General features: G+C 40.1%; 1 protein-coding gene across 2 annotated transcripts in view; it reads right to left on the reverse strand.

Moving 5' to 3' along the window:
• Window positions 1-722: 722 nt before the first annotated feature.
• Window positions 723-26,337, reverse strand: part of hspa12a (heat shock protein 12A) — a 109,640-nt gene continuing 84,025 nt past the window's right edge. Inside the window, exons 8-12 of one of the 2 annotated variants that reach the window (XM_072239613.1) lie at window positions 14,415-14,501; window positions 13,210-13,314; window positions 8,977-9,235; window positions 4,658-4,761; window positions 723-2,209 (exon numbers count right to left, since the gene is read on the reverse strand). In XM_072239613.1, the coding sequence (XP_072095714.1) occupies window positions 1,572-2,209; window positions 4,658-4,761; window positions 8,977-9,235; window positions 13,210-13,314; window positions 14,415-14,501 (1,193 nt within the window). In that variant the 3' untranslated portion in view covers window positions 723-1,571. The remainder of the gene's footprint in view (window positions 2,210-4,657; window positions 4,762-8,976; window positions 9,236-13,209; window positions 13,315-14,414; window positions 14,502-26,337) is intronic. The other variant, XM_072239614.1, reaches the window with a different exon arrangement.

The raw sequence follows: 26,337 nt of genomic DNA on the forward strand, positions 1-26,337 counted from the left end.
AAGGCTTCGGGAGTAAACCCTGAGGACAAATCCGGAGCTGGAGTCCCTAAGGCAGTCCGACGTTGCCTTCAACCTCGTTCTGGCTACTCCTGCGACGACGCTGGTGCAGCTGTATTGGCCCTTGCCCTTCCCTTGGACAACATCGGTGTCATGGAGAGGGGAGACCTGCTGCATGGGCAACTGCCGGTCTTCCATACAACCTCGCCCAGGCCTGCGCCCTGGAGAACCTTTCCAGGCACAGATCCATGGTCTCGTGAGACTAACAGATGCCATCAACCAACACAGCATCACCTGAACATGGACCAGGCAACTGATAAATTGCACAAAGAAGAACCCTTTCAATCTGTCAAAGCCAATGTCAACCAGTGAAAACCACCCCAAATTCTTGGGCAAACAAGAGAAAATCTACAGATGCTGGAAATCTGAGCAACACACACAAAATGCTGGAGGAACTCAGCAGGCCAGGGAGCATCTAGGAAAAAGTACAGTCAACGTTTCGGGCTGAAACCCTTCGGCAGGACTGTATTTCAGAGTTTCAGCCTGAAACGTCGACTGTACCCTTTTTCTAGATGCTGCCTGGCCTGCTGAGTTCCTCCAGTATTTTGCTCTAATTTCTTGGATTATTGATGTAGAGCCATTTAGCTGAGGTACCCTAGAAGACAATAACTACCCAAAAGAGTAAATATTATTCAATAAAGTCAACAATCAGTGTGAAGAATGTATTACCTTTATTGTGTTTACATCAGGAAGTGCCAAGGATAAGGCAATCACTGGTGTATTACAACTGGTAGTGCTAATGGAACTCAGCATCTTGTGTGAATGGTAATTGATAATTTTGTCCACAGTTGAAGAAAAATGAAGTATTTATAAAATCAAGTCAATGTCTGAAAGAATATTAAGGAGAGATTAACATCTTTAGTGCAAAGTTTGAAGAATACATGAAGCATAAGGCTGCAATTACAAATCAGCCAACCACCATTTTCTTTCTTTGCAGCTCAGAGTTGTTAAAATAAATGTAACAAAATCAAATATTTTACATTTATACTTATATATGAAATAAAAGTATGTACAATGATTTAAATATTGTACTGTATATACAAAAACTAAAAATAAACATCGGTTTGGTTATTTAATGAAAAAAAGTCCTGAACATTTTATTTTTAGTTTATCTAAATTGTCAACAGATTAAGTGCCAAATATGTTAAGTTACTGCATGACCATATCTGTACTTCATTTCAGCACACTGTACGTTAAGGAAGTAAGTACTATTAAGCAGGCTGTGATATATATTAGCATTCCCAGGCAACTGTTTGCCATTTCTCATTTCTATTCTTTAAGACCAGAGCAAACTTAATTGACATTAAGTATAGATATACTTGATCATCGTTCTGAATACACGTGGCATTTAAAGTAAAATTTCTTTTCATTCCAATAACATGGTGAAGTGATTGGCATTGTTAGGCTTTGTTTGTAGTGAACTCCCGGACTGAGCTATAATAGTTATTTCCTGCTTTAGCCATAATCAATCATTCTGAATTAGCCCACCGGAACTTTTGGGTGACTGTGATATTTTAGTAGCTGAGGAAATCAATTCCAGCTTTGACACATTTAGAAGTGGTAATGTCAACAGCCATTGCTTTTATCTCTGTATCTCCAAACTGCATTAGAGTTTGAATCTCTCTTCTTGTTGGCAGTGACGGACAATCAGTTCCTGTTAGATCAAGCCGAAGAGTGCCACACTTCTTCACACTGGCATCAGTGATGAAGTTCACATTATCATTTTCTGAGCAGTATATATTGATCACTATAATCATTTGGGATGGCTTTGCTGGAGTATAACTGCGTTTAACAGTCTCACCAAGTGCCACGGACTGGTCAGCCGTGATGAACTTGTCAAACACATCAGTACACCAGCGAGTGCCATCTTTAACCAGCAGCTTCTCAGCGGGGTGCTTGCCTTCCACAAATCGATTCAGTACCCCAACTCCGTAGGTCAGAGGTGAGCGCCGCACCTTAATGATAGTGGGGTCCAACCCAAAGAGCACTGCCCCTTTTAGAATAGTGAGCCCCACGTCATGGGGAATTATGACACGACACTTGTCAGCAAGGTTGGACTGAATTGCCTGTTGAAGTAAAGGCGACTCAGCAAATCCACCTACCAGGAACAGAAACTTTAAACCTGAAACCTCAGGCTTCTGGAAGAGATTAACTGGAGAGAAAAAGCAATGAGTCAGAAATACTTCCTCATAAAACACAGTTGAGCTTTTATGTTCAGTGTACTGAATGACATTTTCATTTGACCTTAGATAGGAAAGGCAAACACGATTAATAAATTGGTTTTGTCCAATGGATTTGTAAAGGAATGCCTTTGTCTCTGTAATAAGGTTGAAGAGAATACATTTAATTGCCTTGATGTATTTATTGATTCAATGAGAATTTGCCTGGTCTTCCTTGGTTCCACTGCTGTGAGATTAATTAGGGCAAAGGTTACACAGTGAGGAATAAATTCAGTTAATGAAATATTAATGTATGTGAAGCTAACCAATTAGTGGAAAGGACAAATTAATCAGCCCTCCTTAATTAAAGGGAGTTGTTGGAAGGAAGATTTAACATTTTGAATGACTTTACATTTAGTCATGACATGACATCCATGTACGATATGACACTGGTTCATGAAGCTATCTCAGAGAGAGTAGGTTATGAGTGCACAGTGTTAAACTGAGAGTGAACACATTAAATGTCGTTAAACTGAGAGTGAACACAGTAAATGTCGTTAAACTGAGAGTGAACACAGTAAATGTCATAGGATAAATCTCAAACCATATTAATGAGTTAAATGAATCCTCTATGCTTCTGGGTAAACCATTAAATGTATTTTACCATATGTCATCCTGTTTTGAAAAGTTTCACTGGACTAAAGCTGTTGTGTTAGGCCTGCACATAAACAGGAAATGCTGTAACCTACATAAAGGTCAATAATTGTCTGAACGATAAATATCAGGGCTGAATCTTTCACATCTTTCTTTAGCTGTACTCCCATATGTTGATCTTACATCTCCAGTTACAGAATATACTAGATTAAATTAAACAGATTTAATTAAATATACTAGGTTACTAGTGTAGAGGTTAGCGTGACGCTATTACACCTTAGGGCATTCTGGAGTTTGGAGTTCAAATCCAGCACCGTTCTGTAAGGAGTCTCTGTATGTGCTTCCTGTGGAATGCGTAGGGTTTCTCTCAGTGCTCTGTTTTCCTCCCACAGTTCAGAGAGATACTGATTAGGTTAATTGGTCATTGTAAATTGTGCCATGGTTAGGTTAGGGTTAATCAGGGTTGTGGGATTGCCGGGGCAACATGGCTGAAAGGCAAGGAAGGACCTACACCGCACTGTATCAACAAATAAATACTAGAACAATCAAAGCTGTTTGAGTTCAGTCACAACAACAGCATTTACACAACAATGTGGAATTTCTTTTATTTAGAGCTGCAGCGCAGTAACAGGTTATTCTGGCCCAATCAGCCCGTGCTGCCCAAATACACCCAGTTAACCTATGAACCCATATGTCTTTGGACTGTGGGAGGAAACCCACATGGTCATGGGGAGAATGTACAAACTCTTTGTAGGCAGCTGTGTAATTGAATCCAAGTTGCCCTAGTGTTGCCCTAACCGCTACACTGCATGCTGCCCTTAAAGTTGCCAAGGCATGTCTCATTTACAGAATTAGGACCGATCCAATCCAGCTAAAGCCACTCAATCGAGTTTCAAGCATCAGCTAAATTTTAGAAGCCGTTGTCATGCTCATCAATAATCTACTGACTGAAGCACCGTCTTCCAGAACCACTTGGCTCATCACAGATTTGGTCCAAATGAGGATCAAAGAACTGAACTCCAGAGGTGAGGCCACATCAACATGGACAAGAATATATTACTGTTCCTTCATAGTAACTGAGTTTAGACCTAGGAACTCCTTACACACCCTGGGGGCAAGGACTGCCGCAGTTCACAAAGGTAGTTTACCACCTCAGGGGCAATTAGGGCCAGGCAAAAGTAATGCTGGCCTTTGTGGGTGATTCCCAAATCTCAAAAATAAATATGAAAATTTGAAATTAATAGGATAAAGGATGATTTAATTGATTTCATGATATTAAGGGCAACTGATAGGTTAAATAAGGGAAAAAATCTTTTAGTTGAAAACCATATAACTATGTATAACAATTACAGCACGGAAACAGGCCATCTCGGCCCTTCTAGTCCATGCCGAACTCTCACTCTCACCTAGTCCCACCGATCTGCACTCAGCCCATAACCCTCCATAAAAGCCAGATGATGATTGAACAGTTATTACCAGACCTTTTAGGAAACACGCCTATGCATAGAGTGAAAAAATTTGCAACTCTTCCCCAAATTATACATCAATTGTTAAGTTTAAATCTAATTGGAGACTGAAAGATTATTATTCAATAATGGTATTGAGGATACGGGGAAAAGGTAAGCATATGAGTTTATGTTACAGGCTCACTGGGTAGCAGGACAGGTTTAAGAGGTTAAATAGCCACACTTACTCGTAAATACTTGCAGGCATTAATTACTCTGCAAATGAAATTGATATAACTTAAACACATCTAACTTTTATCTCAAAAATAACATGGTACTTACGTAGATGTTGGACGATATGGTCAACTGTGGGCTTAAACAAAGCGTTCATTGCATCTGAGTTCATCCTTAACATGCCTTGGGATGACCACTTTACAAAGTTCACACTGCCAGAGTAATTAAAACAACCATTGAGAGAGTGAGCGGTACAAGATTGAAAGCCTCTTAACCCATTCCCCAGTTGCTATGTCCCCATTCTTTGCTAATTCTAAGAGAACTTTGACACCTTAGAAAAATTACAGCAAGGTAAAAAGGGTCATCTTGCCGTATTGCTATCATATTGGACAGAGGGTGATATGCAGTAACGTGCTAAACAGGTGCTGTATAAAAAACAACTCTTCCATAAACAGAGATTCTGCAATGCTGGAAATCTTGAGTGGCACGCACAAGGATGGAGGCAAATAGTCAGGTCCTGGTGAAGGGTCTGGGCTCAAAACGTTAACTATTTATTCCCCTCCGCAGATGCTGCCTGATCTGCTAAGTTTGTCCAGTATTTTGTGTGTCTTACTCAAAATTCTCCCAGTCTTCGCTGTTCTATTCAGTATTCTTATTCAAAGCAGAGGGTGAATCATAAGTTTTGCAAAACACAGGTGTTTGCTTGGCTTCGACACAGACTCTTCATCTTTCAAGATAACAATCTTGGAAGGTAAAAGGCTAAATCTATTAAAGCAGGCTGGAGTTAGTCTTGTTCTTTATCAGTTTTTCTGTATAAGTGTTTAAGTGTTCATGCGTGACATCAGATTTATGATTGTTGACAAAAGTTTCCAAATTCCGTACAGTAGCAATGTATCTTTCAGTTGGAGGAGGAAGAGGTAATCCCGATGAGTTTTCTTCCCCCTGTAAGTGGCATATATCACGTCAGGACATTATAGAAGCAGTTAGATTATGAGAACACTCAGTCCTCTTTGTATTGTCATGTAGAAATGCATACATTCAGTCAGTTATAAATGAGATCTGACCACAGAAAGGAAAAGGACAGCATTCAATACTTCACTGTTCATTTTTCAGGAAATCCCAAAATAATTCAGGTTCCTTAAGGTTGTTATTGCTGGAGTTGTAGTAGGGATAAGGTCCCACTATTTATTAAATGTTCCTAATGGTAGGCGTCTCAATTGTGAGGTGATGTTCTGGAGCATGTTGATATTAATTGAGAGGAGGTGTTGGAGTTGTTAAAATACATTAGGACAGTAAAGTCCCTGGGGCCTGACGGAATATTCCCCAGGCTGCTCCATGAGACGAGGGAAGAGATTGCTGAGCCTCTGGCTAGGATCTTTATGTCCTCGTTGTCCACGGGAATGGTACCGGAGGATTGGAGGGAGGCGAATGTTGTCCCCTTCTTCAAAAAAGGTAGTAGGGATAGTCCGGGTAATTATAGACCAGTGAGCCTTACGACTGTGGTGGGAAAACAGTTGGAAAAGATACTTAGAGATAGGATCTATAGGCATTTAGAGAATCATAGTCTGATCAGGGACAGTCTGCATGGGTTTGTGAAGGGCAGATCATGTCTAACAAGCCTGATAGAGTTCTTTGAGGAGGTGACCAGGCATATAGATGAGGGTAGTGCAGTGGATGTGATCTATATGGATTTTAGTAAGGCATTTGACAAGGTTCCACATGGTAGACTTATTCAGAAAGTTAGAAGGCATGGGATCCAGGGAAGTTTGGCCAGGCGGTTTCAGAATTGGCTTGCCTGCAGAAGGCAGAGGGTGGTGGTGGAGGGAGTACATTCAGATTGGAGGATTGTGACCAGTGGTGTCCCACAAGGATCTGTTCTGAGACCTCGACTTTTCGTGATTTTTATTAACGACCTGGTAGAAGGGTGGGTTGGCAAGTTTGCAGACGACACAAAGGTTGGTGGTGTTGTAGATAGTGTAGAGGATTGCCAAAGATTGCAGAGAGACATTGATAGGATGCAGAAGTTGGCTGAGAAGTGGCAGATGGAGTTCAACCCGGAGAAGCGTGAGGTGGTACACTTTGGAAGGACAATCTCCAAAGCAGAGTACAAAGTAAATGGCAGGATACTTGGTAGTGTGGAGGAGCAGAGGGATCTTGGGGTACATGCCCACAGATCCCTGAAAGTTGCCTCACAGGTGGATAGGGTAGTTAAGAAAGCTTATGGGGTGCTAGCTTTCATAAGTTAAGGGTTAGAGTTTAAGAGTCGCGATGTAATGATGCAGCTCTATAAAACTGTGGTTAGGCCACACTTGGAGTACTGTGTCCAGTTCTGGTCACCTCACTATAGGAAGGATGTGGAAGCATTGGAAAGGGTACAGAGGAGATTTACCAGGATGCTGCCTGGTTTAGAAAGTATGCATTATGATCAGAGATTAAGGGAGCTAGGGCTTTACTCTTTGGAGAGAAGGAGGATGAGAGGAGACATGATAGAGGTGTACAAGATAATAAGAGGAATAGATAGAGTGGATAGCCAGCGCCTCTTCCCCAGGGCACCACTGCTCAATATAAGAGGATATGACTTTAAGGTAAGGGGTGGGAAGTTCAAGGGGGATATTAGAGGAAGGTTTTTTACTCAGAGAGTGGTTGGTGTATGGAATGCACTGCCTGAGTCAGTGGTGGAGGCAGGTACACTAGTGAAGTTTAAGAGACTACTAGACAGGTATATGGAGGAATTTAAGGTGGGGGCTTATATGGGAGACAGGGTTTGAGGGTCAGCACAACATTGTGGGCCAAAGGGCCTGTACTGTGCTGTACTATTCTATATGTTCTATAAATAGTCTCTGACAATAAAGTGCATCTCCTGGCCTCAACGTGTGCCCTAGCTACTAAGCCTGTCAGAAACGGTTCTACTCTCAGGAAAAGGAGCAGAAGTGTGTTACTGCACCTTAAAACCAGTCACTTTCTGCAGATGCGCCTTGTCAGCTGTGATTGGTAGCTCATCCAGAAGAAGATCTCATAGACAACTAGGACACAATATCCATGGTCGACCCCAACCTCAAAAGATGATTCCACCTCCCCACTACTCTTGTAGATTACCATCTTTCTTCATTTTAAATATTTATTCCATTTTCTCTTAAAAGAAGATATTTCACTGCCTCCTATAGTCTTGCTATATAAAAATGTAATGACCTTCCAATCCAAACTCTTCACAGAATTTAATGGAGGTACTTGGGTCTTTTTACTCAAGAAAACTCATGTAGTTTCAAGCACAGGTAGCTTGGGGCAACATGGGAAAAAGAGAAAGTGAAAATTAATAAAAATACAGAAATTCAAAGAAACATCATTAGTAATTCTATATATAAGAGTACAACTAGAATTAAGTTAGTACCAGAGATTTTTGACATCGTAGTTAAATTGCTGCTGTGTGATTATGGTTATACATCATCCAACCTACATATACCATCTTGCATCACAAAAATAGATGTTCTATTCCATCTCTAACAATGGAAGAGATTATGAAGGAAAAGATTCAAGTATGCACTCAAAACTCTCTGCTGATTTCTGGGAATTGTGGGCTCACGACTTCTCCATCATGGGTAAAGTCCCCCCCCAATTCCATTAAACCAAACTTCACCCAACTTCACTCGCCCCATCATTAAAATGTTTCCACACCCGATGGACTCACTTTGAAGGACTCTCCATCTTATGTTCTCAATATTTATTGCTAATTTATTTATTACTATCATTTTTTTCTTTTTTATTTGCACAGTTTGTTGTCTTTTGCACACTGGTTGAACATCCAAGTCTGTACGGCTTTCATTGATTCTATTGTGGTTATTGTTCCATTATGGACGTATTGAATATGTCCACAAGAAAATTAATCTCAGGGTTGTATATGGTGACGTATGTACTTTGATAATAAATTTACCTTGAACGTTGAAATGGAGTAGGTTGCAATGAGGACCTATCATCTATCAGTAATTCATGGAAGTTTTGTACGAGCAGCATTTGGAATGGACCACCTTTGAATCCACCCCGCTGTTTATCAGCACAACAGATTACAACTCCTGCATTCACCTCATCATCCTCGGAGCCCAATAAACGGAAATGGAAGCAAGTCATCCTCAATATCACAGATGGCCTAAGAAGACCTGAAGGGAGAACTGATGGTTGCTGAGATGCTTACAATAACCAGCAGAACAAACCAATTCTATACAACACACACAAAATGTTGGAGGAACTCAGCAGGTCAGGCAGCATCTATGGAAGAAAATAAACAGTCGATATTTTAGGCTGAGACCTTTCATCAGGACTGGAAAGGAAAGGGAAAGATGGCAGAATAAAAAGATGGGGGGAGGGGAAGTGGCTAGTGAGAAGGTAGGAGGTGAAGAGGCTAATACAAATTCAGTATGCTGGCAAATTCTCACCTGCTTTTTCTAAGGGCATGTTCCACACTGTGACCTCGAAACTTCTTATAGTAATCGATAAATGAGAAAGGCAAGTTGATATTGAGTGGATTGGTTCTTCCTGGAGAAGCTGCTCTTTTGCGCGACTCGAATGCTATCATCAAATCTACCCAAGCTGCTGGGCGTTTAATTTTAAACTGTTCAATGAAATCCTCCCCAAAAATCTTACAGAGAAGCTTTTCAAATTCAAAGTCCACTCCAATGGAACCATAAGGACCACCTGGAATTGAAAACAGTTGGTCAACAGCAATATCAACAAGATCAAGGTTTTGCTCTAGGGTGCCACTGTGGCGTAGCAGTAGCATGACACTATTATAGTTCGGGGTGTCACAGTTCATAGTTCAATCATGCCGTCCTCTGTTAGGAATTTTGTACATTCTCCCTGTGGATTGTGTGAGTGTTCTCCGGGTGCCCCGGTTTCCTCCACAGTCCAAAGATGTACTGGTTAGCAGGTAAGCTGGTCATTGTAAATTGTTCTGTAATTAAGTTCGGGTTAAATCGAGGATTGTTGGGTGGCACAGCTCGAAGGGCTGCACTGTATCTCTCAATTTAAAAAGAATTGCATTTACATTAAAACTCCAATAACCCAATATTACTGGGAATTATGGTGATGCAAGGGTAGCAGATTTCCCACACTATTATATATTACTCCCATTAATGCCTCAACATACCAGTCATTTACTTTTATTTTTAAGATGTTACTCAGTAGTATAATAATGTTTCAAGTGGCTCTGTTAGATATAAAGGGAAGTATGGGAAACACAACTGAGTGTGTTTGAAGGACTGTGGAAACAAAAGAAAAGTGGGTTTAAAAGGAGTATGGAGAATAGAGTGCCTGCACATTTAAAGGGAATTTGGAAAATAGTATTCCTGTGAACTTAAAGGCAGTATGGGAAATTGAGCCCTGGTGTCTTTCAAAGGAGCACAGTAAAGAGATTTCAGTGAAGCACTTGCCAAATCATATGTCAGAAAATGCAGAGCAGGCTTGACCCAAACACATAACAGTGGAGATGATGTGGTAGTGGATGATAGTAAACTACAAAATAAACTAACTAACCACGAGGGGCCACATAACAAGAGGGAATAAGTACGAACCACAAGAGGCCAACAAGACAACTGAAGGCTAGGAACAACTAGCTAAGGTTGGCTGGTTCGTAAGAGTGAACAAGAGGTGAATGGGAGCTGGGTTTAAATAGGCTGCAGGTGATGAACTGGAAATCAGTGGCAGGTGACTTGTGTTAACTGGGTGGACACTGGGAGAGGCATGCCTCTGCAGCCTTGCCACCATCAGGATTTCTGAACAATGAGATGAAAGATTATTGATGTTTTTCTGGGTGTAGTAACATTCATGTTTTTATACCAAGTCAGATAAGGAAACACAAGGACATGTGTATCAGGTGAAAGCAAGGCTCCAATAGATGAGTAACTATCTAAAGAGAACAGAATAGTAGGATGTAGGATGAAGAAATCTTTGAAGATCATAGAGCTTAGAATAAGATGGGGCAAGGCCATAGCCATTTTGTAAAAACAAGGAGGAAAACAGCAGAATGGACACATTGCTAAATGAAGACTTAGTGCAGGCCAGCAGGTAAGCACACACTTAGCTTCTGAAGAATGCTCAGCAAATCAATTACAGGCCTGTCTAGTCATAGAGTGAGAACGTAATCCAGCTCAAATCGTTCGTGGTGACCAAGAGCATTTCCAGCATCTGCGGTTTTATTTTATTTGGCAAAAGAGATCTCACTGAGTGGAAGACACAAAGTGATGGAGGAACTCTGCAGGCCTGGAGGGAAATGGACAGCCAAAGCTCCGATGCTGTGGGTTGGGTTGAAAGGTTGAAGTTGAGTGGGGTTGGGTGAGGGGAGGAAGGTTGGGAGGGAGGATAAGGAGTCAGTGGTTGGGTACATGTTAATAGTGGACGACATCTGCATAAGAAGGTGGAGAACAAGAGTTTGCAGCTGCTCAATTTCTGGAAGTTTCTCTGGCCCCCTAAAAAATTCCATAACAATGTTTCTTTTCCAAATTTGGGACAGTGGCCTTTTGAGACAACTGGTTAGTACACTCAACACTTGGTCCCACTGCACACCAACATTGCCCAGAGGAATCCCAAAACTGTTTCTAGTGGCAATCTGAATTTTGGTGGGAAGAGGATTAGAGGAACATCAACCTCATTTTTCCAAGGCACTGGTGTCCTAGATTCTTGTGAATAAAAAAGGTTCCTTTCCAATCCTTTTCACACCACAAAATCCACTTATCCTTTAGTTATAGAGTCATAAATCACTACAGCATGGAAACAGGCATTTGGCCCATATAGGCCATGCTGAGCTATTATTCTGCCTAGTCCCTTCAATGTGCACTCAGACCATAGCCCTCCATACCACTCCCATCCATGTAACTATCCAAGTTTCTCTTAAATTTTGAAATCAAACCCACATTCTCCACTTCCGCTGGCAGCTCATTCCACATGCTCACCACCCTATGAGTGAAGAGCTTTCTCCTCATGTTGTCCTTAAACATTTCGCCTTTCACCCTTAATCCATGACCTCTAGTTGTGGTTTCACCCAAACTCAGTGGAAAAAGCCTACTTGCACTTATTCGATCTATGTCCCACATAATTCTGTATACCTTTATCAAATCTCCCCCCCAACCTTCGATGTTCTAGGGAATAAAGTCCGAACCTATTCAATAGTTTCCTATAACTCAGATCTTCCAGTCACAGCAACATCCTTGTAAATTTTCTCTGCAATCTTATTTACATCTTTCCTGTAGGTAGGTGACCAAAACTGCACACAATACTCCAAATTAGGCCTCACCAACATCTTACGGAATTTCAACGTAACACCCCAACCTGTTTACTCAATACTTTGATTTAATAAGGCCAATGTGCCAAAAGCTTTCTTCACAACCCTATCTACCTGTGACGTCCCTTTCAAGGAATTATGATTTCCTTTCCTAGAGGACTGGTCCTGATGCTCGTAGTTGCTCAACACCTTACATAAGATGTAATCTTCAGGCATAAACCTTAACAAGTTTTAGCACATTACATTTTTATGTAAAATCCTTATGGCTGAATTCAATCATTATTTCCACAAGTGCATTCTATAGAATAATATACTCTTAAATGTTAAAATCAAAATCACATCCACCACTTCCACTGGCAGGATGTGCCTTTCTTCTACATTCACTATACCATCATACCCATGCGTCTCTTCCAAGGGGCCGATACTACTCTTGTTTCCTCCTTATATAATGTATCATTGAAGTCTTTGAAAGACTGTAGCACGGTTTCCAGTTCTTCAATGTCCAGTGAGGTAGGACCTTCTACCACCTTCCTTCCTTACCATAGTGGCAGCCGCATTGAACATAGTTCCCCCTTCCTCCTCCCCCCCCCCACCCCCCCCCCCCACCCCTGTCCTTTATTCACACAGTACATTGTTTGGTTGGATTCACTGATTGTCAAATGAGGAATGATATCACCACTCTCATGACTGCCTGATGGGTCCTGATTGAGGGTCTCAACCAAAAATCTCAGTTGCCTTTTTCCCTTCATAGGTGTTGTCTGACCTATGGAGTCTCTCCATCATTCTGTGTGTTGTCTCACTTTTGCCCTCAGAGGATACAGCAGAATGGAAGTAAATCTCTAGATTAATTGTGGATACATAGAACCCCTGTGGAATTATTAACCTTCTGAGGTTTTCCACCAGTGTTTGCTCATTTGTTATTTGCCATGTCACGTGGTAAGTGGCGATCATGGTCTTTCCATGGGCAATATTATTCTTGACAAGATGGTATGGTAGCACAGTGGTTAGCACAATGCTTTACACTACCAGTGGCCTGGGCTCGATGGCCTACTTCTGCTTCTATATCTCATGGTCTTAATAAATAAACTTATTTTTTTTCTACAGAAGTAGTTTGTCATTGCCTTCTTCTGGGCAGTGTCTGTGTTAGTGCTACAGACGGTGTTATAGCACTGATTTGGAAGAACTGATAGCAAATTCACTCCAAAGATACAAGTGGGAATAAGCCTACATGAAAATGTTACAAATTACAAACTAAGCTTTCATTATAACTAGGGCAGATCAGAAGGTAAAAAAACTCTATTAAGATTTCCCTGTGGTGGGCTTTATCGGAATAATTGCAATGCCTCTTTCTGGTATGCAGTATTGTTAATAAAAATAGAAGCACTGGTTTTACCTGAAGCCTTATAGAGTTCTTTCAGATGTCCTTCAGGTAGTTTAACCTCATGGACAGTGAGATCTACAGTGCCTCCTCCACAGTCCACCACAAGATAACGATCACCTAACAAAACAAACATGCTCATAAAGGAATACACAATAATTTATATTTTAAATGCAAATGCAGTGTAATAACATTACTAAATTGTTCACAAATTGCCTTTTAAATACATGTTGTGGTAATGATTCTACTTATTTCAAATTAGAGTTTAAAATTAAGCATTGCCTTTCAACAAAAGTTCTGTAAATGTTATTGTCCAGAAAGACCACATGTTTGCCATTTTTTGAGTTTAAATGATTTACAAATAAAATAGCCATTAGCTTGTACTGAAGGAAGGTTCTGCACTGATCTTTAAGACTCAAAGTTCAAATACCTCCACACTACATTTAGTAAATTGGTTAGTGACTTCTTGCCAAATTCCTGCCAGCATTATTTATATCGCAATCTTGTTAAAACAGTTCACAAAGGAATCTGCTGTAAATGCATTTGCTTGTATACAGCTTAGAACACACACAGCTAGAATTCAACTTTAATTGCATTGTTGTACATAGTATTCATGGTAATTTATTTAAATGTGCTATATTATCTAAATTGTGCTTTTTCCCCACTTCTGGCAGAACTGTAGCTCAGCAGGCAAATAGAGCAGAGGTTCCCAATCTTTCTAACGCCATGGACCTCTACCATTAACCAAGGGGTCCATGGACCCAAGGTTGGGAACCCCTCATTTAGGGAAACGTTTGTAGTTAACGAAAGAAGCTCTCTGTACTTAATGTAAGCTATTGTACAAGATATATTAGGTACGTCAAATATGATGGTATCCTGATGTACTAATGATTAAACTTTATGTCAAAGAATAGATTATGTGGAAACCATTTTAAACTAATTTCCTACAAATTTATTGTGGAAAAGTGAACTTTTATTTAATTAAAATTGTTAAAGATTAATAAAAGAGATGCAGTGAAGCAGGTTATAAAAGCAGCACAAGGTGTGAAGCCAGTTACACACTGCGGTGAAGTGATTGCAGCATTTATCTTCCTTCTGAGATTCATATCGCAATGTACGTATCATGGAAACGGAATATGCAGCAACATACAAAAAAAAGCACCATCACCAGCAACTTGAAAATCAAGAAGAACCAAGAACAGCAGGAAAGAAGACACTACCTTGCTCCAATTCTGACCAGATTTCTCCTATGACATTTTCCACCAAAAAGGTGCGACTCTGTCGATTACGGCGTGTGTATTCTTTAGCTAGTTGTTAATAGAGAGAAGATAACTGAGCGTAACACAGAAAGAAACAGAACTGTTGTCAACCTCCAACAATTGATAACGTAAGAAGGATGAAGTTGATTAAAATGAAGGCATTTAATGAAATCAGGAAACAGATTGCAAGGCTTTTTCAGCTGATAAATTTTGGAATGGTCTATGAATATGAATATTCATGATTATAATAATGGCTTGTAAGTATCTAAACACACACTGTGTATATGAAATTCCTTTGCCACTACTTTAATGGACTGGATTATTTAGAAAAGTAGTGGTCAAGGAATGTCATAAAATCTGGTGGGTTTTTACCTGCATCAGCTGCTATTTCAGGTCAACATTTAGGGAAAAATATAATACCTAAGTTTCCCCAGGCCTAAAAATTATTTTGTCGAACTTATTTTAAAATTTCAAAAGAAATTCGGTCATATTCTTTGACTGACACAAAATATATCTTTACCATCCTCAAGAATTCAATTTGTCATATAATTTTTGTTTAATTTTCTCTTTCAGTTAGAAGTTGTATTGTTATATTTGAAAATAATTGATTTACTATTGACCTTATTAAAGGGCACAGAGCAATTATATTTAAACATGCTAAGCAGTGTACTACTCATTAGCTTCCTTGAAAAACAATTTGTTTTGCATTATTTCTGAAGGGTCTAATTTATTTACAGTAATTGTGCTAAAGAATTTGAACGCTGTTTAGATTCAAATGCTGAAAGTCTCAAACTTGCTTTTAGTTTGTTTTCACAATCTGGGTCACTGAGATGTGATTTTCAGCAAAGCACAATTAATAAAATAAATGGTTATTATTTTCTTCTCTTTTGCTTGGCCTAATCTAAAATGGGGATGAATAGAATTATAAACACAAAAGATTCTGCAGATGTTAGAAATACACAGCAATTAGAATTACAAAGAATTATATATGTTTTTAATGTTATGGGAATTGCCAAGAGAAAGATTATACTTAACTCAAATTGACACTATTGTGAAAACCGCATATAGTTACAAAATTCAACAAAACCTTCCTGACTGCAAGAAACAAAGACAGCAATAGTAAAATGCAACACAACAGGATAGAATGATGAAAAGGTGCATGTCTTACGGATGTTATCATGATGATAATGGTTCTTAACTATTCTGGTTACTATATTTCATCAAGAAATCTCAAGACGTTGGTGAAATGGGGATTCTGAGGATATACTAAGATATATAATCAAATGTAACCAATTAATAAAATAAATGGTTATTATTTTCTTCTATTTATCTCCATTTTTACACTGAAAATGCTAATTTATATTGGGTTAAGATCTTACCTGCACTGCACTGAACAACCTTTTCGTTTCCTAATTTTATGTTCAAGCCTGGATAGAGCCAATAGGTTTTCTGAGAATGTGAGTGTGGGAGCGGGGGAAGACATGAAAAGACTGGGTTCTGTCTTCTGTGTTCACATTTCTACACCTCCATCATAGGACATAGGTCAATCACTAAGGCTTTTCAACAGAATCTCCTGAATTTATCATCTCCTATCATAGAGAAAAGCAAGGGCAGCAAACATTTGGCAGCACCACCACCATCACACATCAATCTGTGTTGGAAAGATGTCTCATTATCCCTGGGTCTTGATCGTGCAGCATCCCACCAAGCACTCCTGTGGAAGTACTTTCACCACACACACTGATGTGATTGAAAAATGATGTTAGCCATCAATTAATTTTGAAAAGCTCTCAAGAGTTAGTCAAAATGCTGGAGGGACTCGGCCGGTCAGGCAGCATCTATGGAAATGAATAAACAGTCGAAGTTTCGGGCCGAGACCCGTCATTAGGACTGGAAATGAAGGGGAGAAAAGGAAGGAGGAGAGGCTAGAAGGTGAAAGATGAAGTCAGGTGAGTAGGAAAGGTAAAGGGCTGGAAAAGGAGAAATCTGATAGGAGAGGAGAGAGGGCCAGAGGAGAAAGTGAAGATGGAGGGGCATGGGAGGGGGGTGATGAGAAGAGGAAAGAGGCCAGAATGGAGAATAAAAGAAGAGGGAAGGAGGAAGGGAAAATTTCTGAAAGGAGAAACCTATATTCATTGCATTAGGTTGGAGGCTACCTAGATGGAGTATGAGGTCCTGCTCCTCCAGCCTGACATTGCACAAAAGGAGGCCATGGACTGACATCCAATATGTCAGAATGGGAATGAGGAATTAAAGTGGTTCCCACCAGGAAATCTGTTTTTGGTGGATGGAGTGGAGGTGCTTGACAATGCATTCCCCTGATTTATGTTGGGTCTCACCAAAGTAGAGGAGGCTCCATTGGGAGCACCGGATACAACAGATGACCCCAACAGACTTGCAGGTGAAGGACTGTTTGGGGCCCTGAATGATGGTGAGAGAGGAGGTGAATGGGCAGAGATAGTATTTCTGTCACCTGCAGTGGTGCGTGCCAGGAGAGCGATTAGTGGGGAGCGATGAATGGACAATGGAATCAAAAAGGGAGCAATCCCTGTGGAAAGCAGAGGTGATGGTGGGGGGGGGGGGAAGTAAAGATATGTTTAGCAATAGAATCCCATTTAAAATGGACTAAGTTGCTTAGAATGATGTGTTAGATGCGGAGACCCATGGGGTGTTGGATAGGGTAGCAGGAACTCTATCCCTGTTAAGGCAACGGGAAGATGGGGTAAGCGTGGATGTCTAGGAAATGGAGGACATGCGAATGAGGGCAGTATCAATGGTGGAGGAAGGGAAACCCCATTCTTTGAAGAAGGAGGACACCTCTGCTGTCCTGGAAAGGAAAGCATCATCCTGGGAACAGATGGAGCAGAGACAAAGGAACTGAGAAAAGGGAATAGCATTTTTGCAGGAGACAGGAAGGGAGGAGGTATAGTCCAGATAGCTGTGGGAATCAATAGGATTATAAAATATATCACTAGACAGATTGTCTCCAGAAATGGAGACTGAGAGATCAAGGAAGCAAGGAAAGGTGTCAGAAATAGACCAAGTGAATTTAAGGGCAGGTTGGAAGTTGGGGGCAAAGTTGATGAAATTGATGAGCTCAGCATGGATGCATGAAGCAGCGATTTTTTTCCCATCTATGCTAAGGACAACTAATTACTTTTTCCTATTTTCCTACTGTTTTTCCTGAGACTGAAGGTTAAGTCTACCAAGATTCTCTTTACTGGCCTCATGAAACAATATAAGAGAATAAAGTTTGAATTCATGTTGAAGAAAATTGGCAACTGGTTGACCTTACTTTCAGATGAGTAGAATTAAAATGAAAAGTTTAATTCATCACAAGCAAACCAAAATAATTATTAATCTACATGATAAAATAAAGTTCATATTCACTTACGAACCCAGTAAAAAGGAATTATTACTTAATATAATTTTCCTGGTGAGGAGATTGGCCTACTGGGCACATGACAGAAATTCAGCCATGGGCATGTAAGATCTTGTAGTGTTTAAGTATCAAAAGACCTTCATCAACATTCATCGATGGCTGAAGGTCCAGCGTGTGTTCATAATTGTCAAATTTCCACTCCACAACCTTGAGATTATGACATCATGAAGTCATGTTTATGATTTTAGTATAACTTTTACAGAGGCAAAAATTCACGTTATTGTGTACATTCATCACCAAGAATATTGAGTTCATGGCTCTTCGTTCCCAAGGACTTTTCATTCCCCATTGAAAAATAAGCAAACAACTTTTGAATCGGGGGTTTAGTATCTTAATGCCGAGGTAGAATTAAGTGAACCCCAGAGCCTTTCCTGTTTTGTTAGTCTCATACGGCCTGCAGCGATCTACAGACAGCAATATAAAGTTCAAAGTTTAAAGCACATTTATTATCAAAGTATGTATACTATAAACAACCCTGAGATTTCTCTCCTCACAGGCAGCTACAAAACGAAGAATCCCAATAGAATCCATTAAAAGAGGCCATTGTGCAGAAACAAAAACAAATTGTGCAAACAAGAAATGTATGCCGACAATAAAATGGATCTCAGGGTTGTATATGGTGGCATATATGTACTTCGATAATAAATTTGCTTTGAATTTTAAACCAATTAATTATTTTATAATTTTCTTTGTGTTGTGGAAAATTTAGAATGTGTCCTACTGGACAGCAGAGACATGACCTAAGCTCTCCATTGTTTTCCCACATGAATTTATGTTGTAACGTTCATTCTCAATCCCTGTGGTTCCAGATGGCTGTTCATTGAAACAAAATAAAATGAAGGTGGACCTTCAGGATGGATTAACCCAGGGATTCTTAACTTTTTTAAATACCATAGACCTCTTTGGCAGTCCAGGGAAGCCTGTGGATTCTTTCTCAGTATAATGTATTTAAATATGTAAAGCAAAATAAATAGAATTACAAAAGAAACTAATTATATTGAAATACAGTTATCAAATTCATAGGTACTGCTAATACTACTGTGGTTTGTTGTCTACATTCATAATTGAAGGAAATGGTAAATTTCAGTTAGATGTTAGTGAAAATAAAGATGTAAATTTGTTCCCCATCCAAGTTCATGGACCACCTGGAATATATCCAGTGACCCCAAGTTAAAAACCTGTGGATTAACCCAGTGAATGGTCACTTGCTTTGCTGATTTTTTTCCTGGGTATAAATGCAACCAACACTTATGCATATGAGAAAATCCCATTTCTGAGTTCCATAGTCGGTTGCTTCAGAATGACATGAACAAAGCATGCGAAACAGAGATGCAAAACCATTGTCGATCTAGTAGACCATTGTTTTTATACCAATAAACTAATTCCTTAAATCAAAGAAGTGAAAGCAAAATAAACCTTAAAAATGACTTATCCAACTTACTAGTGTAATTTCTTCTTTTGGCACTGAATATCCTGAATTTGAAAATTTTCAATAAACCTGATTTATGTAGAATTACTTTATCTATGATTTATTCTTTTAGTGTAATTCCTAACTATATTAGTTTTGGCTTTGGACAAAACTATCTTCTTAGGCTTTTAATATTGATTATTTGCAAGAATTTGCTTTGCTAATAAATGTGTTAAGCAATGGATAAAACATGCTCAGATGCTTCAACAAAAACAAATAACAAAGCATGCACACAGAAGCACTTGTCTACCTAGATTAAAATTAATAGGGTCCAATCAATTTTAATTTAGTCCTAGACTATTGGAAAGTGAGAAGGATTCTTTTGTTGTCGAGAAATCATGTATACAACTTGGAATTATTTACTGAATATAAATATTGTGCAATAGGCAAATTCAATCTCTAAAGGCTGTATCCAAAAATCAATGACTAGCACTGCCAGGAATTATTGGATGCTTGTTTGTCCTTGATGGACCTTTTAGGATTTGCAGATAGTTTCTTCTGTAGTCTGCTATTGAGAAACCCCAGGTCACTAGAAGAATAAAAAATCATATTGAATTATCTTTGTAAAAATTCTGTGATGCTGGAATGAGTCCTAGTGTCATCCCAGAAGTGTTGTTTGATGGGAAATGCACTGATTAGTGTCATAGAGAATCACAGAAATATCCCTTTGGCCCATCTACTCCATGCTGAATTATTAATCTGCCTAGTCTCACCGACCTGTATCTGGACCGTAGCCCTCATTACCCTTCCCAAATGTGTACCTATCCAAATTTCTCTTTAATTTTGAAATTAAAGCCACATCTATCACTTCTACCAGCAGCCTGCTCCACACTCTCACAATTCTTTGAGTAAAGAAGATCCCCCCATGTTCTTCCTAAATGTTTGATCTTTCACCCTAAGCTCATGACTTCTCATTCTAGTCTCACCCAACCTCAGTGGAAAAAGCCTACTTACATTTACCTTATTTATATCCCTCAGGATTTTGTATACCTCTATCAAATCTCCCCTCATTCTCCTAAGCTCTGGGAAATAAAGTCCTAACCTATTCAACCTTTCCCGATAACTCAGGTCCTCAAATCCTGGCAAAATCCTTGTAAGTTTTCTCTGCCTTCTTTCAATCATAGATAGATAGATATAAATATAGCAATACATTTATTCAAATACTTCCTGTAGGTAGGTGACCAGAACTACACAAAATACTCCAAATTAGGCCTCACCAATGTCTAATACAACTTCAATTTCACACCCCAAAGTCTGTACTCAAACCTTTGATTTATGAAGGCGATGTGCCAAGTGCTCTTCTTATGACCCTAGCTATCTGTAATACCACTTTCAAAGATCTATGGATCTGTATTCTCAGGTCCCTCTGTTCTACTGCACACCATCTAAGGCCTACCCTGGTTGGTCCTACCAAAGTGCAACACCTCACATTTGTCTGCATTAAATTCCATCCGCCATTTTTTGGCCCATTTTCCAGTTGGTCCAGATCCCACTGCATGATTTGATAGCCTTCCTTGCTGTCCACTATGCCCCCAATCTCGGTGTCATTCACAAATTTGCTGATCTAGTTTACTATATTATAATCCAGATCGTTGATATAGATGACAAACAACAACAGACCCAGCACAGATCCCTGTGCACACCACAAGCTACAGGTCTTCATTTACAGGGGCACCATCTATGACCACTCTCTGGCTTCTCCCACAAAGCCAATGCCTAATCCAATTCATTACCTTATCATGAATGCCAAATGACTGAACCTCTAGACCAAGCTCACATGTGGGACCTTGTTAAAGGCCTTGCTAAATTCCATGTAGACAATTACCACTTGCCTTCATCAACTGTCCTGGTAACTTCCTTGAAAAACTTTGTAAGATTGGTTAGACATGACCTATTATGCTCAAAGCTATGTTGACTATCCATAATCAGTCCCTGTCTATCCAAATACTTGTATATCTGTCCCTTAGAATACCTTCCAATAACTTATCCACTACTGATGTCAAGCGCATAGGCCAATAATTTCCTGGTTTACCTTTAGAGCCTTTTTTAAACAACAAACAACCTAAGCTACCCTCCAATCTTCTGGCACTACACCTGTCACTAAAGACATTTCAAATATCTCTGCTAGGACCACTGTAATTTCTGCAAGAGTCTCCCACAAGGTCCGAGGGAACACCCTATCATGCCCTGTGGATTTATCCACCCTAATTTACATCAAGACATCAAATGCCTCCTCCTTTGTAATCTGTATATGGTCCATGAACTCAGGGCTGTGTTGCCTCATCTCTATAGGTTCTGTGTTCATCTCATGAGTAAATAGAGATGCAAAAGAATAATCCATTTGAGATCTCCCCATCTCTTTCAGCTCACGCATAGATTACTATCCTGATCTCCAGAGAAGCTGTTTTGTCTTTTGCTCTTAATACATCTGAAGAAGTCCTTAGGACTCTCCTTCACCTTGTCTGCTGGAGCAACCTCCTGCCTTCTTATAGCCCTCCTGATTTTCTTCTCAAGTGTTCTCTTGAATTTCTTGAACTCCCCAAGTACCTCATTAGTTCCTTCCAGCTTGTACCTGCTGTGCACCTCCTCCTCCTTCTCAACCAGAGCCTCAATATCTCTTAAATCCAAGGTTCCCTCAATCTGTTATTCTTGCTTTTTATTCTGACAGCACTCTCACAATTTCACCTTTGAAAGCCTCCTACTTCCCAAGTACAGTACACCTTTGCCAGAAAACAAGCTGTCCCAATCTACTCTTGCCAGATCCTTTCTGATAGCATCAAAATTGGCTTATCTCCAATTCAGAATCTTAACCTGCGGCCCAGACCCATCCTTCTCTATAATTATTTTAAAACTAATGGCATCATGATCACTAGAAACGAAGTGCTCCCCAACACAAACTTCTGTTACCTGTCATGTCTCATTCCCTAATAAGAGATCCAGTATCGTCTCTCGCTGTTTTAATCAGATGTCGTTCTACCAAACATTTTCTGCAACCCACTGGCAATCACAGGAACATCCTCTACCTGTAGTATGTCTCACTTGCTTTTTACATGTGTGGCCTGGCATGGTTTCCTTTAAAACATTATAGAAACCATTCTTGAAAAGCCAAGACCCACCCAGAACTGACCTCTGAGCAATTTTCAGCCATAGCAATTGGTAAATGTTGGCAGGATGGGGGTGGGGTTGAAGAGGAAGCATATACAGGAAGACTGATAGATCTCTGGGATCATCACCTTCATGAAAAAGTATTTCCTCATCTGCTGTTCAGGATAGAATGTACGGTAAAACTCCATTGGCATTGCACACTCTGGAGTTTGGGAGTGCTGGACCATCAGATACTTCAGCTTCTAGCCATGGCCACAAACTTACCCATGTTCCTGACCTTAGCCCTGTCATGTACCCAGCACACAATCCAGATGCTAATCCTACACTAAGCCCATAGTTTTGACCCTGGCCCAAGCTCACTCTCTGGACTTGTTAGTGAGCAGATGCCAAAGAATTAGGATTTCCAAAAGATTACTTAGTCGATTATCTGAGTTATACTGTACATGCATAAATCACATTAAAGATGTACATGGTATTTGAATAAAATGTCATTCCAATGAAAATCACAGCCCTTTACTCTGTGATATTTCAAATAACACGTGACTTTCATGAAGACAATATTTCTTTAAAATTCTAGGTGTTTCTTAGCTTCAAAAAAAAAGAAACAATACTTGCAAAATGCCTTAAGAGATATTTTATCATATTCCTACACAGAAAAAAATTATATTCATTTAAAACAAGATTATATACCCTTCAAAGTTAAATAACCATCCAGCTACAATAAGAACATGTTGTTCCTTAGCAACGTTCTCTACATGACTGTGGATCAGTGGAACTTGCCTGAAAACTATTCACTAATAAAGTTGGAAATCACAGGAAATTTGAAGAAAAATAAAAACACCATACTTTGGTAATTCCTTCACAAATAGTGTGCTATGAATTGAGGAGATACGTATGCTGCTTTACATTATGTTTGTGCGATAAAGTTTGGTATGCCAGTCCCACACAATGGGTTAGATACTGAGTCGGGAGCAGCACTGATTCTCTGAAAGCAGCTGTATACAGCACAGGTGAACTGCTTAGGAACTGAGAAGACAGATCTAACCAAGTAATGAAATGGTAATGAAAAGGAATGATGGATTAGATGCTGGTTATCTAAAACAAAGCAAACAAGACCAGTGATGTTTTATTTATTTAATTGAGATGCAGCATGGAACAGGCCTTCCCAGCACTTCATGCCGCACTGTCCAATGATTCCCTGATCTAATCCTAAACTAATCACGGGACAATTTACAGAGATCTATTAACCTCCCAACAGAATGTCTTTGGACTGTGGGAGGAAACTGGAGCACTCGGAGGAAACCCACGTGGTCACCGGAAGAACGTACAAATTCCTTGTAGACAGCAGCCTGAATTGAACCCAGGTTACTAGTATTGTAAAGCATTGTGCTAACCACACTTCCATGCAGCTCAATTCCTTCACACATTGCCAGTAAAGGAAATTAATACACCGTTGCACGGCCATAATGAAGAGCCTCGGCCTGAAACTTCGACTATTTATTAATTTCCAAAGATGTCACTTGGCCTGTTGAGTTCCTCCAGATTTTATGCGTGTTACTGCAGAGTTTTCAGCTTCAGCATATCCTCTTGTGTTGATACACTGAACGCAGCTATGAAAGGAGCTCGGCATGAATAGCAACAGATGGTATTTGGGAAATTAAGCATAACATTATAAGAAAATTGGTCTGGAGCTTGTAACCTGATTTAATTGTGTGCACTGAAGTGCACACTATTACCAAAGTGATCACAAACTCAGTGATATCCAGAAGCAATTGTTTTCTTATTGGAAAAGAACTGACAAAGCCTTACAGCTTAAACACAGCCCTCCCAAAGTATTGAGGATAATTGTCTTCTGATATTCCGGGATATCCATCTGATGAAAGTCTGCAGGGTGTTCTGACTCCCATACCCATTCCGACATGTCAGTCCATGGCCTCACCTTGGTAACCTCAGGGTGGAGGAGCAACACTTTATATTCTGTCTGGGTAGCCTCCAACCCGATTATCGATTTCTCTTTCTGGTAAACAAATTCTCCCCCACCCATTCTTCTATTCCCCACTCTGACCTTTTACCTCTTCTCAGCTGCCTGTTGCTTCCCCAGGGTCCCCTCCTCCTTCCCTTTCTCCTATGGTCCATTCTCCTCTCCTGTCAGATTCCTTCTACTCCAGCTCTTCATCTTTCCCACCCCTGGATTCACCTATCCCCTTTCAGCTCGCCTCTTTCCCCTCCCCTCACCTTTTTAATCCGACATCTTCCTCATTCCTTCTCAGTCCTGAAGAAGGTCTCATCCTGACCTGCTGAACTCCTTCAGTATTTTGTGTGCGCTCCACAGGACGGGGGGGGGGGATGCTTTTTTAATAATTCAGATTGAGGGGCTCAGTGGAAGTCTTAGCAGAATGAGAAATTAGCACAGGTACCGGTGATGTAGTTAGGCTCACAGTGTGTCCTGTGTTAATGTGAGATGACTTCCAAGGAATGCCAAAATTGTACGGTTTGTTACTAAGAAAAAATTTCCAGTTTCAAATTTAGTCCTTATCACTTCTATAGTTTCACAATCAACTGAGCCCAGAAGAGTTAAATAAAAAGAGAAAATGCCGGAAATGCTCAATAAACATCTGCGATGAGAAAAGTTAAAAGTCATCAACCTGAAGTATGCTATGGAGTTCAAATGATATTTGTTTAAACTGAAAATCAGCTGGATTGGTTGGCTTGGCTTTCTCTCAGGCAGGGTCAACATGGGAGGAGGCCATAACATGAAGTGTGCCCATTTCCTGACGATGATGCAGAGGGATTTGGGATTTTGAAGCTCCAAAGTGCTGTTTGCGGGTGGAGTGATTTGGGAAGAGGTCTCATTCCAAGAAGTACGTTCCCAAGAGGTAACCATGGAGATTGGACTTGGAGGATTAGGGGAAGTATCGTCACTGTTAAATCATGAGAAAGGTTGCAAAGGTATTTGTCTTATTTATGAGGCTATTTTTAATTTTATGTTTATTTATAATTTCATATTCTCTATTTTCATATGCTGTAGGTGGCCATTTGGCCCATTGGGTCAATGCAAGCTCTCAGAACAATCTTATTTCCTCCTCAGACGCCCCATTAGCTCCCCACTGATTCTCCTGCCACCCGTCCGCACGATGGCGATATACAGCAACTCAATAGTTGATCAACCCAAACATCTTTGGGATGTGGACAGAAACAGAGCACCTAGGGAAAACCCATAGACTATCCAGCCAGTGTAATAACTGTTTAGATACAGCCATGGCAGATCACATGTGCCAGTGAATTTGCTCACAAAGTTTCCAAATCAAATAATAACAACATGTTTTTTTTATAGAGTGATGTTGATTAAGGGATCTCATTTAATGACAACCAAAGGGATGACTTGCTCCTCTCAGACTGATATCATATTCACTTAAGACTCAGAGGCCATTTGTCCATCCAGTTAATGGTAGCCATCCCATCAATCCTCCAAGAGGACCACAAACTTGTCATGGTTGGGAGGCTTGCATGCCTCAGTGACCTGGAGAGCTATGCCACTTGGAATCAGGACCTTGCGCTTTGGCTCTTGGTGGGGTCACCCATGCCAAACTGGTCAAAGGGTAGAGGCCAGACCAAGAGTGGTCCACATGTCCTCCAGGTTCGGGGGTTCAGCTCAGAACAAACAACTCTGACTGGTGAAACAAAACTGTGATAGAAAGAGCACGAAGAATCCCTCTACATCCGTGTGCGATGGTATTCCTGAGTCTCAACCTGGGACTTCCGTGACTGACAGTAAAGAAAACCGAGAGAACCTTCATTGTTGCCCTAGACACCAGCAGCATAATGTGCAGAAACAGATGCATCCCATTAATATTACACCACCCCCCCAA

Source organism: Mobula birostris, chromosome 21 (assembly GCF_030028105.1).
Source record: "Mobula birostris isolate sMobBir1 chromosome 21, sMobBir1.hap1, whole genome shotgun sequence".
NCBI lineage: Eukaryota > Metazoa > Chordata > Chondrichthyes > Myliobatiformes > Myliobatidae > Mobula > Mobula birostris.